Source organism: Loxodonta africana, chromosome 2 (assembly GCF_030014295.1).
Source record: "Loxodonta africana isolate mLoxAfr1 chromosome 2, mLoxAfr1.hap2, whole genome shotgun sequence".
Lineage (NCBI taxonomy): Eukaryota > Metazoa > Chordata > Mammalia > Proboscidea > Elephantidae > Loxodonta > Loxodonta africana.
In genome coordinates this window covers 36,524,338-36,538,242 of record NC_087343.1, presented here as the reverse complement: position 1 = coordinate 36,538,242, position 13,905 = coordinate 36,524,338, and the positions used below count along the sequence as shown (strand labels likewise).

Genomic DNA, 13,905 nt, shown 5'->3' with positions numbered 1-13,905 from the left:
GTCTTTCTGTTGAAAACAGCTCTGTGTATTAATTCCTTTAAGAGAGCGGGAACGGGAGAGACACAGGCACCGGGACAGCCGAAGGTCACCATCCTTGGAAAGACCCTACAAAAAAGAGTATAAGAGATCTGGAAGGTAAGCAAGGAGTTGGCACTGAGAGAAGTGGTAAGCTATCCCAGTTCTGTTGGACTATCTTTTTGAATTCAGATTTTGTGTTTGTGTATCAGCAAAGTCTTGATAATAGCCTAGAGTTTATCCAAATGCTAAAGCAGCCAGTAATTTAAACACCTTTACCTTTTAAATGTATTGACCAGGTATGAGGAAACTTTTCACAAACTTCCCCAAACCAGAAATCATATGGGCCACTTTTTCTGACTATGCTGCTATAGAGTTATACAATAATAATTCATGTTATATAAAAAAAAAAAACTGAGGAAATTAATAATTATGTTCTTAAATTTATTTGTTCCAGAAAAAAAAAAAAGAAACAAAACTACAGTTATACTTTATCTACAAAAATGACAGATTGCTATAAGACAAAATTTATAGGTTGTAAAAACAATTTTGTATCCGGAAGTAAAATTCATGGTCTTATATAATAGATTGTGAGGATGGTGCAGGACCGGGCAATTTTTTGTTCTGTTGTACACAGGGTTGCTCTGAGTCAGAACCAACTCGATGGAATCTAACAACAAGAGCAGCACTCTAGCGGTGACAAGATCTGGGGTCCATTACTCTTTTCCGAACTTTGTTATTGGGCAAAGTTATCTAACGTTTCTAAACCTCAATGTCTTTATCTGTAAAATTAAGGACAGTTATGTAGGGTCATTGAGATAATACGTGTAAAACACTTAGAACTGGGCCCAAAGTAAGTGCCAAATAAATTATTTTTATTTCTGTATATATAAAATTAGGAGCCTTGTTGGTGCAGTGGCTAAGCACTTGGCTCCTAACTGGAAGGTTGGTGGTTTGAACCTACCCAGTGGCTCCACAGGAGAATAGGCCTAGCGATCTGCTCACATAAAGATTGCAAAACCAAACCAAACCTGTTGCCAGAATCAAAGCAACCGTATCATAGAACTGCTGCAGAGGGTTTCCAAGGCTGCAATCTTTACGGAAGCAATTGCCGCATCTTTCCTGCGGAGTAGCTGACGAGTTTGAACTGCCCACCTTTCAGTTAGCAACCAATCACTGTCCCACCAGGGCTCCTTTCATAAAGATTACAGCCTAGGAAACCCTATGGGGTGGTTCTACTCTGTCGCATAGAGCTAGAATCAACTTCACAGCACCTACCAAACAACAACACATATATAATTATTACCTGAGCATTGGTTCTAGAAATCAGTAGAGCATAAGAAAAGCAGAAAAAACGGATTGAAAGGTAAAAGAAATGAATAAAAATAACAAACACAACAATATTTGTAAGTAAATCCAAGACTTGGTTCTTTGAAAAGGTTAATGAAGGATAAAAAGTGGCAAATCTAATCAAGAAAAGAAAAACATTTTATTAGGTATGAGAAACAGTATATCATTACTGGAATAAAGGAGATTTTAAAATGATAAAATGTTGGTATAAGTACAGATACTTGAATTAAAAAATATAAAAACTTGGATTAGATGAGTTGATTTCTAGGAAAACAAAAATTGCAAATTTTATACAAGAAGTGGAACAAATTGATACATTGATAAAGTTTAATTTGAACTACCTCCTCAAAAGTTTTAAACTTCTAGAACACTGAAGAAGATGGAAGGGCAGCCTCTCAACTCATGCCATAATACCGGGAAAACTCAGACGACCCAACCTAACAAAGGAAAAGAAAACTACAGAACAACCTACCTCATAAATATGGGTCTGAAAATGCTAATTAGAATGCTAGCAGTTGTTTTCAGTGGAGTATTAAAATAACTGTAATTCTTTATGTCAAGGTATAGTGTTAACTCATTAGCTGCCTAATAGGTATTTAATAAATTCCAGCATTCATTTATGAGTGAAAACACTAATAAATGAGGGATACAAGCATGTTCTTTAACATGATGAAGAACACTATCTCCTGATGAGCATGATGGACACTACTTCGGAAACAGCCATATTTAGTGTTGAAACCTTAGAGGCCTTTGCACATAAGCTGGGAAAAAGACAAGGAGGCTCTAGTGTCTATCACTGTTACCTAGCATCCTTATGATTCAGCCATTGAGTGATGTAAGAGCCTTGCATATTCTTGCGTATTCCGGGCATTGTACTGGTGTGGGTAAGATTGGTTAACAGAGAATCCCCACTTTACAGGAAATGTTAAGTGCTTTGCTAGGGGAATTACATGTTGCTCTGCGAACACAAAGCAGTGAAAAACCCAGTCTAGGGTAGTCATAGAGAAAATGACATTTTACTAATACCTGAAGCATGAGTCAGGAAGGAGGATGATGAGGGAAGAGAGAACAGCATGTGTGAAGGTTGCAATGTGGATAAATGAGAGGGTCAAGGATGGAGATGAGGAAATTGGGAGGTTTCTGTAGTAATTTGGGAGAGAGTGATTATGGCCTAGGGTAGGGCAATGACAGTGGTAAGGGATAAAGACATATTTGAGAGATATTTATGAGATGGAGTCAGTGGGACTTGATAACTGATCTGAAGTGCTAGGAGAGAGGGAAGAAGAGTTGAGAGTGATCACCTGAAATCTGGTGTTTCCCGCAGAGGACTGGAGCAAGAAAGTGGAAAGAGGGTGAGTCCAGTTTTGGCCTTGATGAGTTTTAGAATCTGTGAGACAACAAATGGGCTTGTCTGCTAGTCAGTTAGATATACAGGTGCAAAGTTCAGAAAAGAGATCCAAGCTGGAAACACCAAATCCATGGGATTAGATGAGATTAACTAGGAAGAGTTTGATCAGTGAGAAGAGGGCCTGAGAGAGAGGAGGAGAGGAGACAACAGTCTGTTGAGGCTCTGTCTGAGGTTGATGGTTTTTAATTTAGAATGCTGGAAATCTCCTTGTTCTCATGGTTTCTTCTTCATTGCCTGTAGTTGTGGAGTAAACCAAGATTTGGAATTTTGAGTTCTAACCAATGCAGTAGATGAGGATGCAAACATTAGAGATGTAAATATTGTAAAGGAGGACAGTTTGGAATTCAGTAGATTATTCTTTTGAGGTAAATACCCATGACACTTATCTAAAAAAAGATGTTGAAATGCCCCTCTCATACTGTTTGAAAAAAAAAATACTAATTGATGTTCATAACATTAATCCATTATCAAAGATTGGTGAGGATGTCTTTTGGCTGTGTTTCTTGGTAAGAGTAAATAGTTAAACGTTTGTTCTGTGTCAAATACCATATTAGCATTTAACTTTCGCTTACTTGTTTTGTGCTGTTGGGCAAGTGACGTAATCTCCAGGACAGTTTCCTCGTCTGGAAGGACATTAATAGCTGCTTCACGGGGTTCTCATAAGGATTCACTGTGAGAATGTCAGTAAAGTGCCTTGCAGAGTGTCAGGCTCATGGTATGCACCAAAAACTTCTGGGAGCTATGAGATGCTATTATTGGCTGATGGTATTAACAGAAGATTCAGCTAAGAAACTGCGAGGACTTCACTTGCCCGAGCAGGGGAGAGGCTGAAGGACCAGAGAGAGACTGCCTGGGGGCATGACTGAGAAGAGGCTTTCCTGACAGAAGAGCTGTATCCTGAGCGTTCCTGAACCTGAACTGTAACCTGTTACTTCCCTAATAAACCCCATAATTGTGAGAAAGAAATAATTAAATAAACTACGAGAACTTGCTTGTTAAAGTAGACAGTTACAAAATAAATATACGAAAATTAATTAAAATTAATACTTTTCCTAAATACCAGGAGTAACTAATTAGAAAACACAACGGGGAAAAATAGATTCACTATAGAAAGTTTAAAATATCTTGAAACTTAACAAAAATATGTAGGACCAAGGGGAAGAAAACTGTAAAATGTAGCTGACAGGCAAAGAAGGCGACATACATGAATGGAGGGTGTGCCATATTCCTGCAGTGGAAGACTGTGTTGAAAAAATACTGGTTTTCTTCAAAACAGCCTATAAATTTAATGTAGTATCAGTTGAGATACTGGTTTTAGAACTTCATATTGAGTCTTAAATTGCTCTTTGAAATCAAAGTTCAAATAATCTTGAAAAACTATAATGCAGGGATACTTATACTGGTACTATTAAAATATTCTATAGGTACATAATAAATAATTAAAATATAAATAGCTGGATTAATGAAACAAAAATCTGGAAGCATTCAGGTATATATAAAAATTTATATGATAAAGTTGTTTCAGATTAGGAGAAATTAATGTTGGTACAATTGGTAACTCATATGGTGGGAAAACTGAAATTAGATTTCTGTCTCACACCTTGGAGAGGTAGAGTAAGGGAAAAAAAAATGTTAAAAGTACCTGGAGAAAATGCAAAATATTTATGTAACCTTGGGTTAGGAAAGGATTTCCAAGCAAAACACTAAGAAAGCATAAAAAGAAAAGTAGATGTGACTTTATAAAGTTTTATCTAACAAAAAACAATTAAAAGGAAAACAAAAATCTGGAAAATGTTATAACATTTATGACAGAACAGGGGTGATTATTGTTATTAAGATGCTCTTTCAATAAGTAAAAAAAGACCAGCATCTTTAGTTAAAGTATTGGGATCCCTCGTGACTAGGATGTTCGTTAAAGAAGTGAACCTCCAGTGTATTCATTTCAGCAGTGATAAAAAAATGGCAAATTAAAATTAAATGAAATACTTTTTTTCATCAGTATGGCAAAGATTAAAAGCAACCACATTGACAGGATGTGTGGAGATGGGAACCCTTATTAAATTGGTTTTACTCATCTGGAGAGAAGCCTTAAAAAAAGTACCTTCTGCAAAATAATCTGACAAGTGTGCAAAGATTCACACACATACACAAGTGATAGAAAAAAAATGGCAGCAGCCTAAATGACTGTCACTAGATTTGTTAAATAAATTATGGCATATTCACATAAAAGAATAATATGCACCGATTAAAAATAATTCAGATAGAGATGTATTAAAATAGGTGTTCTTGATTTCTTATTGAACGGGAAGAACAGGCTATAAAATAGGACTGTAGTTTTCCCTTTTTGTTAAAGGACGTGTGTGTATTTATATATATTCGAATGTGTGTATACGTTTTCACATATTTCTGAAATACAGTGGTTATCTGTGTGGTGTTATAGGTGATTTTTGTTTTATTTTTGTCTTTGCTTATCACTTTTCTACAGTGGGCATGCATACATTTTACTTTGAAAGTAACTTTTTCTGGTAACAAAATTAATGATGCCTAAAAAAAAAAAATTTTTTTATTGTAATATTTAGGAATAAGAAATTGATATGTATATCTTTCTAATCACCTTTCCGCACTATATACACACGTACACATACTTTCCCCGTCATAAAATTCGAAGTTAGTGGTAGTGTTAATGAAAGGGGTTAATTTTTGATTTTGATCCCCATATAAACTTTTATAGCTAGCGGTAACTTTGTTAGCAGGGTCCAGTCAAGTGATACTCTCCTTGGCTGCATTTTCAAGGACCGTACTGTTCTATCTAAAAACTGTATAGATATTTCCTTCCAGGTATATCCATAGGATGGGCCTTCACAAATTTCAAGTCCCAGGAATTTAAGGAGATAGAATTGTTTTTTATCTTTCTTTATTAATTGAGTTAATGTTAGTATTTGTAGAGATTAAAATTAGGCAGAGTGTTGGCTCCCTAAGTGGTAATACGCATGTCTGGGGGTTCTTAAAACCTGAGACATCTGAGAGCTGGCTGGGGTGATATTACTCGTTCACTCTTAGATCATAGTCCTCAGGCTAAATTTATGGCCTGGTTGACACCACGTTTTGTGAAGCTTTTTTTTTTTTCCTGGTAAAGCAAGAGGTAAAGGATTCCAAACTAGTATCCTAATTGCTGAAATGGTCAAAATGTGGAGATTTCCAAATGTTTCCAAGTATCTTTCTCTTCTAGGAGTTATGGTTTACCAGTTGTTCCTGACCCTGGATGCGCACCAGAATTACCTGGGGAGATTCCTAAAAATATAGATTCTTGGGCCCCATCCCCGGAGACTATGAATCAGTAAGTAGACCTGGGGTAGGGCCTGGGAATCAGTAAGTAGACCTGGGGTAGGGTCTGGGAATCAGTAAGTAGACCTGGGGTAGGGCCTGGGAATTTGTATTTCTAAACAAATAAACTTCAGGGGATTTTGATGCCGTCAGACTGGTGTTTGGGAATCCCTGATTTAACAAAAGTAAACGTGGCGGTTTGGCATGGCATTTGTATTTTTGATGAAAGAGGAACTAAATAGAGGTGAAATGGAGTCGTTTTTATGACGAAAGAACATTTTCAGTAAGTAGCCTCTTTTTTGAAGTCGTTCCCCAAGTAGGGAGAAGAAGAGAACTCGCTGGGAGGATGAAAAAGACAAATGGAGTGATAGCCAGAGCTCTGGCAAAGAGAAGACCTATACCTCCATCAAGGAGAAAGAGCCAGAGGAGCCACTGCCTGACAAAAATGAGGAGGAGGACGAAGAACTCCTTAAACCTGTGTGGATTCGATGTACCCATTCAGAAAACTACTACTCCAGTGACCCCATGGATCAGGTGGTAGGTCTGAGTAGGAGAGAAGCTAGAAATCAGGCCTGCTCAGCCTGGGGACTTTGGGCTGTGTAATTCTTTGTTGTCAGCGGCTGTCCTGTGCATTGTAGTATGTTTAGAAGCATTCTTGACTTCTACCCACAAGGCAGCAGTAGCACCCCCTCTCCCTGGTTGTGACAACCAGAATTGTTTCTAGACATTGCGAAATGTTCCCTTTCCCCTGCTACCCTCAGCTGAGAATCACTGCTCTGGAAAAAAGTAATTTTAAAAATCCAAAGACAACAGTAAAATCCAAAGACAACAGTACAGTAGATTAATTAAAGCACCCCTTTACTCTGTATGTTTAATAACATTACCAATGGTTTTGTAAGCTCTCACCTGTAATTCTGCAGTTTGTGGCACATATGTATGTATGTGTATGTGTTTTTCTTCCAAAATGGGAAATAAGGATTTGAGTTTGCCGCTTTTATATCCTTGACTAAAAGATAACCATACGAAGTTTCCCATGAATATTGACTGCTTTCGTGAGTCACCTGTCGTGGGCTGCGGAGTGGTCTCCTATGCTCATGCTGGTTGCTGTGGTGGTGGTCTCCACGACCTCACCTGTCTGCATATGCGGGCTTCTCTTGTCCTTTTCTTTTTTCTCTATTTCCATTTTATTTTCTTTCTCTGCCCTTTCCACTTAGGCCTTATGCCACCCATTCCATGAATAGGCATATTTGCCATAGGGTGGGTACCCGGTAATATTCACTGAATAAATAAATGCGTGAATATCTAATTTAGGACATAAGAAGTTGGAGATGTTAGATTTAGTTCAAGGGATTTGATAAAAGAGAGTTCTTTTGTCAGAGGTACTCTGATAGTAGCCTAATTTGGACCTTTGTGTGTGGGGACCTTGAAAGGAGACTTCCTTGCCTTTGGAAGAAAGGGTTTGAGAACTCTCTGGAAGTGGTGTGGTAATTGAGAAATGAGTATTACTTTGTCAGTTAGAGTAGGGTTTTAAGTTATATAGTTCATGTGATGCAGGGGAGGGTAGGCTCCCATACCGAGCACTTTCAGTGGGCCAGAACTATGCCCCATGTTTCTCATTTTATCTTATTTAATCCTCATAACAACCCTAGAAAGAAGGTATTCTATCCGTTAGGAATAATACCTGACTAAACGTGGCATGCGCGTAGGGTCAGGTATATAGGGTCGCTATTGGTAGGAATTGACTCAACAGCATCTAACAATAACAACAACAAATGTGACCTGTTGGGAGTTTGAACCTACCAGCTGCTCAGTGGGAGAAAGATACGGCAACCTGCTTCTGTAAAGATTACAGCCTTGGAAACCCTGTTGGGCAGTTCCGTTCTGTCCTACAGGGTCACTGTGAGTTGGAATTGACTTGACAGCACACAACAACAAACCTGGCATAAATGAGCTGAGTTTATTTCTCTCACATAACAGGACACCTGGGAAGGTGGCAGCTGGTGTTAGTTCAGTGGCTTGATAATGGCAGGGTGCTAGGTTGGCATCTGCTGTTTCCTTGAGCGTTCGCCATGGTTGCAGGTTGGCTGCAGCATTTTGAGCATCATGTCCTTACACATCTGTGTCAAGAGGGCAGTGCTGGGTACGACGTTCCTCTAACAACCCCCAAAGCTCCCACGATCTCCTATTCCATCCGTTGCCAGAACTGGGTTCTATGCCTACCCCATGGATTTGTTTTCCATTGCTGATGAAATAAATGACCCCAAGCTTTAAGCCTTAAAACAACACAACTCTATTATCTCATAGTTCTGCAGATTAGAAGTCCAACTTGTTTGTGAAGTTCAACTTGGGCTAAATCACAGTGTTGGCAGGGCTGCATTCATTTCTGGAAGCTCAGGGAAGAATCCATTTTTTTGCTTGTTGACGTTATTGGCATCATTCAGTTCCATGTGGCTGGAGGTCATCATTTCCTGGCTGGTTGTCACCTGAAGGCTCGTCTCATCTGCTAGAAGACCACCTGCATTCCTTGACTTGTGGTCTCCTTCTTCTATCTGCAAAGCCAGCAATGGCAGATTGAGTCCCATTCATGCTTTGAATCTCTCCTGCAGCTTCTTCTATCACATCTCTCTAACTTCCATCAGGCAAGGTTCTCCACTTTTAAGGGCTTGTGTGATTAGGTAATCCAGGATAATCTCCCAGTTTTAAGGTTTATAACCTTAATCACATCTGCCCAGTTTCTTCTGTCACATAAGCTGACATGTTCATAGCTTCTGGGGATTAGGATGTGGACATTTTTTAGGGGGCCATTCTGGCTACTTATCCTAGGTGGGGGCTTTAATCCACCTTCCCTGAGATCAGGAGCTCTCTGTCCAGAATGGGGATAGAATCATGGTTCTTTTGGCCAGGAAGAAGGGGAGAATACCTGCCATAGCTATTATTATTCTTAGAACAACAAAGATGACAATGCTGAAGTTCAGAGAGTTTAGACAGGCAGAACTATTTTTTTGTGTGTGTCTTAAAATTCCATTGTAGAAAGAAGACTGATAGCACTGTGGGCCCAGCCCTCGCCCTTTGGTTTTGTTGTCTGTGGCGCAGAGCGGGAAATAGGAGTTAGAGCTGTCCTATCATTGCCAGCATCAGTCATGAGACGGGGACTGAGGAAGAGCAGTGATCCCACTTTCTTGCGGGTGGCAGATTTTATGATTCGTTTTAATTCTCTTAAAACATTTGAAAAATCTGGCTCTTACATTTTGAAAGTTACGAAGTCAAAGGGGATGAATGTTTAAAGTGATTTTTAGCCTGGGAAGAGAGTGGGGAGAAGCTGAGAACTTTCCATAGGGATGAATTATAGAATCTGTGTGTGTTGAGGTCGTGCAGAGGATAGATGATCAGCGATTTTTAATCACTGGGGAGTGTATGCCCCTTAGGAGGGTGTTAGGAATTCTAGGAGGATGTCATGATTTTTTTTTTAAATGTCACTTCAAAAGGGCATAGTTCTGTTCCTGAATGTTGCCAAAGTACATTTACCTGACGATGTGTCAGCCATACGGAGTGTGTTTGATTTGAAGTATTGTTGCCAGCATTGGTCATTTTTTTTTTAAATAGTTTATTTTTGTTGTTGAGAATATACACAGCAGAACATACACCAGTTCAACAGTTCCTACGTGTACAATTTAGTGATATTGATTATATTCTTCCAGTTGTACAACCATCCCCAGCTGCCTTTTTCCAAGGTGTTCCTCCCACATGAGCATAAACTCCCTGCCCACTAACTTTCCTATCTGATCTTTTGAATTGCTGTTGTGAGTTTGACCCAATATAGATAGATCTTAAAGAGCGCAGCATTCAAGGCAGACATTCTTCACTAGTTAAGTTAAACCTTTATTTGCTTTTAAGAAGACCTCGGGATATTTTTGTTCAAGGTTGTTTAAAGATGATCTCAGGGCAATAGTTTCAGGGGTTCACGGGCACTTCATTTTTATTTGTTAATTTGAGGGTTGAAAAATGACGTCTAGCTGTTGCAAATTCTTTCATTACTTGTGAGATCTTATGTGTCTTTGATATAATTAATATGTTTCCTAATGTTGATCCTTTATTTTTAAAAGGGGGATTCCACTGTAGTTGGAACAAGTAGGCTCCGGGACTTATATGACAAATTTGAAGAGGAGTTGGGGAGCAGGCAAGAAAAGGCCAAAGCAGCCAGACCGCCATGGGAGCCTCCCAAGACGAAGCTGGATGAAGATTTAGGTGAGCAAAGGCGTCAGTGTCGGTGCTCTTTTCTTACTCCTTGATCCGGACATTTTCAGACCTGTTGTTGAGAGTTCCAACTTGAAATTTCTTCTTTTTCTTTTCCTTAATTACAGTTTGCAAAATACATAGCAATGGGACTTAACTTCATTTTGCTGTATTTTCTTTAATGACAGCAGAAAACATAAGGGATCTTATTTACAAGGCATATAGCAATTTGTGTCCCTTATAGAGTTTTTTTATAGAGTTGTCCAGGGTTAGAAGAGACCACCGTCTGGCGTCCCTCTGAAAGCAGGAGCCCCATCCACTGCCTCTGATGACGGGCAGGATCCATTCCTTGACCCTCTCCATTGACGGGCTTCCTGGTTTCGTGAGGAAGCAGCCCAGCTCTGTTTGAAGGTTTCTCTCTACTCAGAGAGACAGTTTCCACAACTTTCTCACATACTAGTCTATTTTTTCATGTGTATATTCTGAGGTTCTAAGTAGATGGTAAGCTGTTTGAGCATAGAAACTGCCTTTTACTGTTTGTATCCTTTGCACCTAACAAAATGGCATGCACGGACTATGCGTCCAATATACCTTTGCCTGCGTGTTCTCTCTGGCTCTCCTCGCCTTCGGTTCACCCCACAGGCTCTGCCCACCCAGGTAGTATCCATAGCGGGTAAGAGCACTGACTCTGGAACGAAACAGCCTGGGTTTGAATCCCTGCTTTACCACTTACCTGATGTGCAGCCTTGGGCAAGTGATTCAACCTCTCTGTGCTTCAGTTTTCTCATGTGTAAAATGGAGGTGCAAATAGCATCATGTAGCACATGTAATAACAACGTAAGTGTTGTGATTTTATTATTGTGCTGCTACTATATTAATCTCTTAGAGGATTAATCTAAGTTCTAGTCTTTTTTTTTTTTTCTTAGCTTTTGTAGACAAGTTTATATTCTGCAATGAAAGGGAAAGCTATCATCTTGGTACAAAAAAGTTTGGTTAAACAACATCTTAAAATTTTAAAACCAGGAAATGTTTAAGACTAAATTCTTTCAAATGTTCAAATCTGTACAGTTTCCATAAAAAAAAAAAAAATCTTCTACACATGTCCTGGGCACTTTGAAAGTATTAAAAATTTTGAAGTTTAAATGACAGAGGCAACACTTAAAGGTTTCACAAGGCTTTCTCTTGAAAAAGTACATTTTGAGTAAAACATTATCATTTTATCTGACTGTTCATCAACAGTGCTTTTTCTTTCTGAAAAAAGGGATTTACACTAATATCATTTTTTTTAACATAAAAGTAACATCTAGAGATATTTAACTTCTGGAGTGACTTCAGCCACACCTCAAACATAATTTAATGAAAAGTTCTAAAATTTAAAAATGAAACAATAATATGTGCGGTTTTCGCGTGTATGTTCAATTGCAGTAAAACTCAAAAGAACATGTTACAGAACTTAAGTTCTAAGAAGTAATGTGATTTATTCCTAGACTTTACTGATAGCCTTTCTCAAATGTAATGTTGATAACATGAATTCACTGAAAAGGTACATTTTCTAATTTAGTAATAATATGCTGATAGCCATTTTAGTCTATCAACGTGGATGTTTTCTGTTGTACATACCAAATTCTGATTCACTAATAAATTTTTTGCAAAATACAAAAAAGTTACAAATAAGATATTTGCTTTATGATACAACCAAACTGTACAATTCATCCTATCCTAAACTATCTGAAATGATTAGAAATGCAGCTTTTGAATAAAACCCTTTTTATGAGACCCTGAAGTGAAGGTTATTAATGTAATAAAGCAGGAACCACAATTCTTCTCACTTCAGTATTAAAGTTTAGCTATCAGTTAAAATTTTTTTAAAAGAAATGTAACTTTTAAAGCTGCTCTGTGTAGTTTTTCAGCAAAGCTTTTCCAGACCAACTTAACTGAAATGGCCTAACATGACCCTATAAAAAGAAGGACAGTGTCCTTTTAATGCTTCTTTTTTTTTTTTATTAACTTTTATTAAGCTTCAAGTGAACGTTTACAAATCCAGTCTGTCACATATAAGTTTACATACATCTCACTCCCTACTCCCACTTGCTCTCCCCCTGTTGAGTCAGCCCTTTCAGTCTCTCCTTTCGTGACAATTTTGCCTGCTTCCCTCTCTCTCTATCCTCCCATCCCCCCTGCAGACAAGAGTTGCCAACACACTCTCAAGTGTCCACCTGATACAATTAGCTCACTCTTCATCAGCGTCTCTCTCCTACCCACTGTCCAGTCCCTTTCATGTCTGATGAGTTGTCTTCGGGGATGGTTCCTGTCCTGTGCCAACAGAAGGTCTGGGGAGCATGGCTGCCGGGATTCCTCTAGTCTCAGACCATTAAGTCTGGTCTTTTTATGAGAATTTGGGGTCTGCATCCCACTGATCTCCTGTTCCCTCAGGAGTTCTCTGTTGCGCTCCCTGTCAGGGCAGTCATCGATTGTGGCTGGAACCAACTATTTCTTCTGGTCTCAGGATGATGTAAGTCTCTGGTTCATGTGGCCCTTTCTGTCTCTTGGGCTCTTAGTTATCGTGTGACCTTGGTGTTCTTCATTTTCCTTTGCTCCAGGTGGGTTGAGACCAATTGATGCATCTTAGGTGGCCGCTTGTTAGCATTTAAGACCCCAGACGCCACATTTCAAAGTGGGATGCAGAATGTTTTCATAATAGAATTATTTTGCCAATTGACTTAGAAGTCCCCTCAAACCATTTTCCCCAGACCCCCGCCCCTGCTCCGCTGACCTTTGAAGCATTCATTTTATCTTGGAAACTTGTTTGCTTTTGGTCCAGTCCAACTGAGCTGACCTTCCATGTATTGAGTGTTGTCTTTCCCTTCACCCAAAGCAGTTTTTTAATGCTTCTTAATGTAGAGAAGAGCACCATTTTCCATCTCTACTACCGTCTCTTCTGTTGTCATAGCGATGGCTCCAGCCATCATGACTCCTGTCTTCATAAGAGAAAATCATCTGTACTTCCTTGGTGGTAATGATGCTCAGATCATGATCAGTGTTAGATAGTTCGTGGCTGTAATGCCTGTTGTTGTTAGGCACCGTTGAGTCGATTTTCGACTCATACTGATCCTGTGTAATAGAGATGAGCCCCATAGGGTTGTTTAGGCTGTAATGTTCATGGGAGCAGATCACCACGTTTTTCTTCTGTGGAACCTCTGGGTGGGTTTGAATAGCTAACCTTTCAGTTAATTGCCAAGTGTTTACCCATTTGCGCCACAAGGGCTCCTGCTAGAATTTTGTCTGGCCTTATGCTGTGATGATGGTGGACATTTGTGCCACTGGGAGCTTTGAAGACTGGTTAAGGGAGTGATCATGTGGCTAAACTGCTGGGGAAAACCCTGCTTGGTCCAGATGTGGAGAACGAAACTTCCCACCACAAGACATCTGTCTGAAAACACTGTTCATCGCTGCTTGTCTCTGAAAATTTTTTGGAGAAGAGACCGATCTCTGAATTAGCTGTGCTGATGGAGTCTTGCTATCCATAGTCCTTCCGTACTTGCTGCTGGGAGATGTGGGGGTAGGGCTTGAATTTC

General features: G+C 39.2%; 1 protein-coding gene and 1 pseudogene across 13 annotated transcripts in view; one reads left to right on the top strand and one right to left on the bottom strand.

Moving 5' to 3' along the window:
• The window catches only part of DROSHA (drosha ribonuclease III), a 137,909-nt gene that overhangs the window by 9,381 nt on the left and 114,623 nt on the right, over window positions 1–13,905 (top strand). For all 13 annotated transcript variants that reach the window (XR_010318327.1, XR_010318328.1, XM_064270918.1 and 10 more), the window contains 4 exons: window positions 43–135; window positions 6,003–6,110; window positions 6,403–6,634; window positions 10,201–10,342. Coding sequence is in view for 11 of the 13 variants with exons in the window: in XM_064270918.1 (XP_064126988.1) it covers window positions 43–135; window positions 6,003–6,110; window positions 6,403–6,634; window positions 10,201–10,342 (575 nt within the window). In the remaining 2 variants the exon portion in view is untranslated. The remainder of the gene's footprint in view (window positions 1–42; window positions 136–6,002; window positions 6,111–6,402; window positions 6,635–10,200; window positions 10,343–13,905) is intronic.
• On the bottom strand, window positions 13,223–13,855 carry LOC104845712 (RNA-binding protein 7-like; annotated as a pseudogene).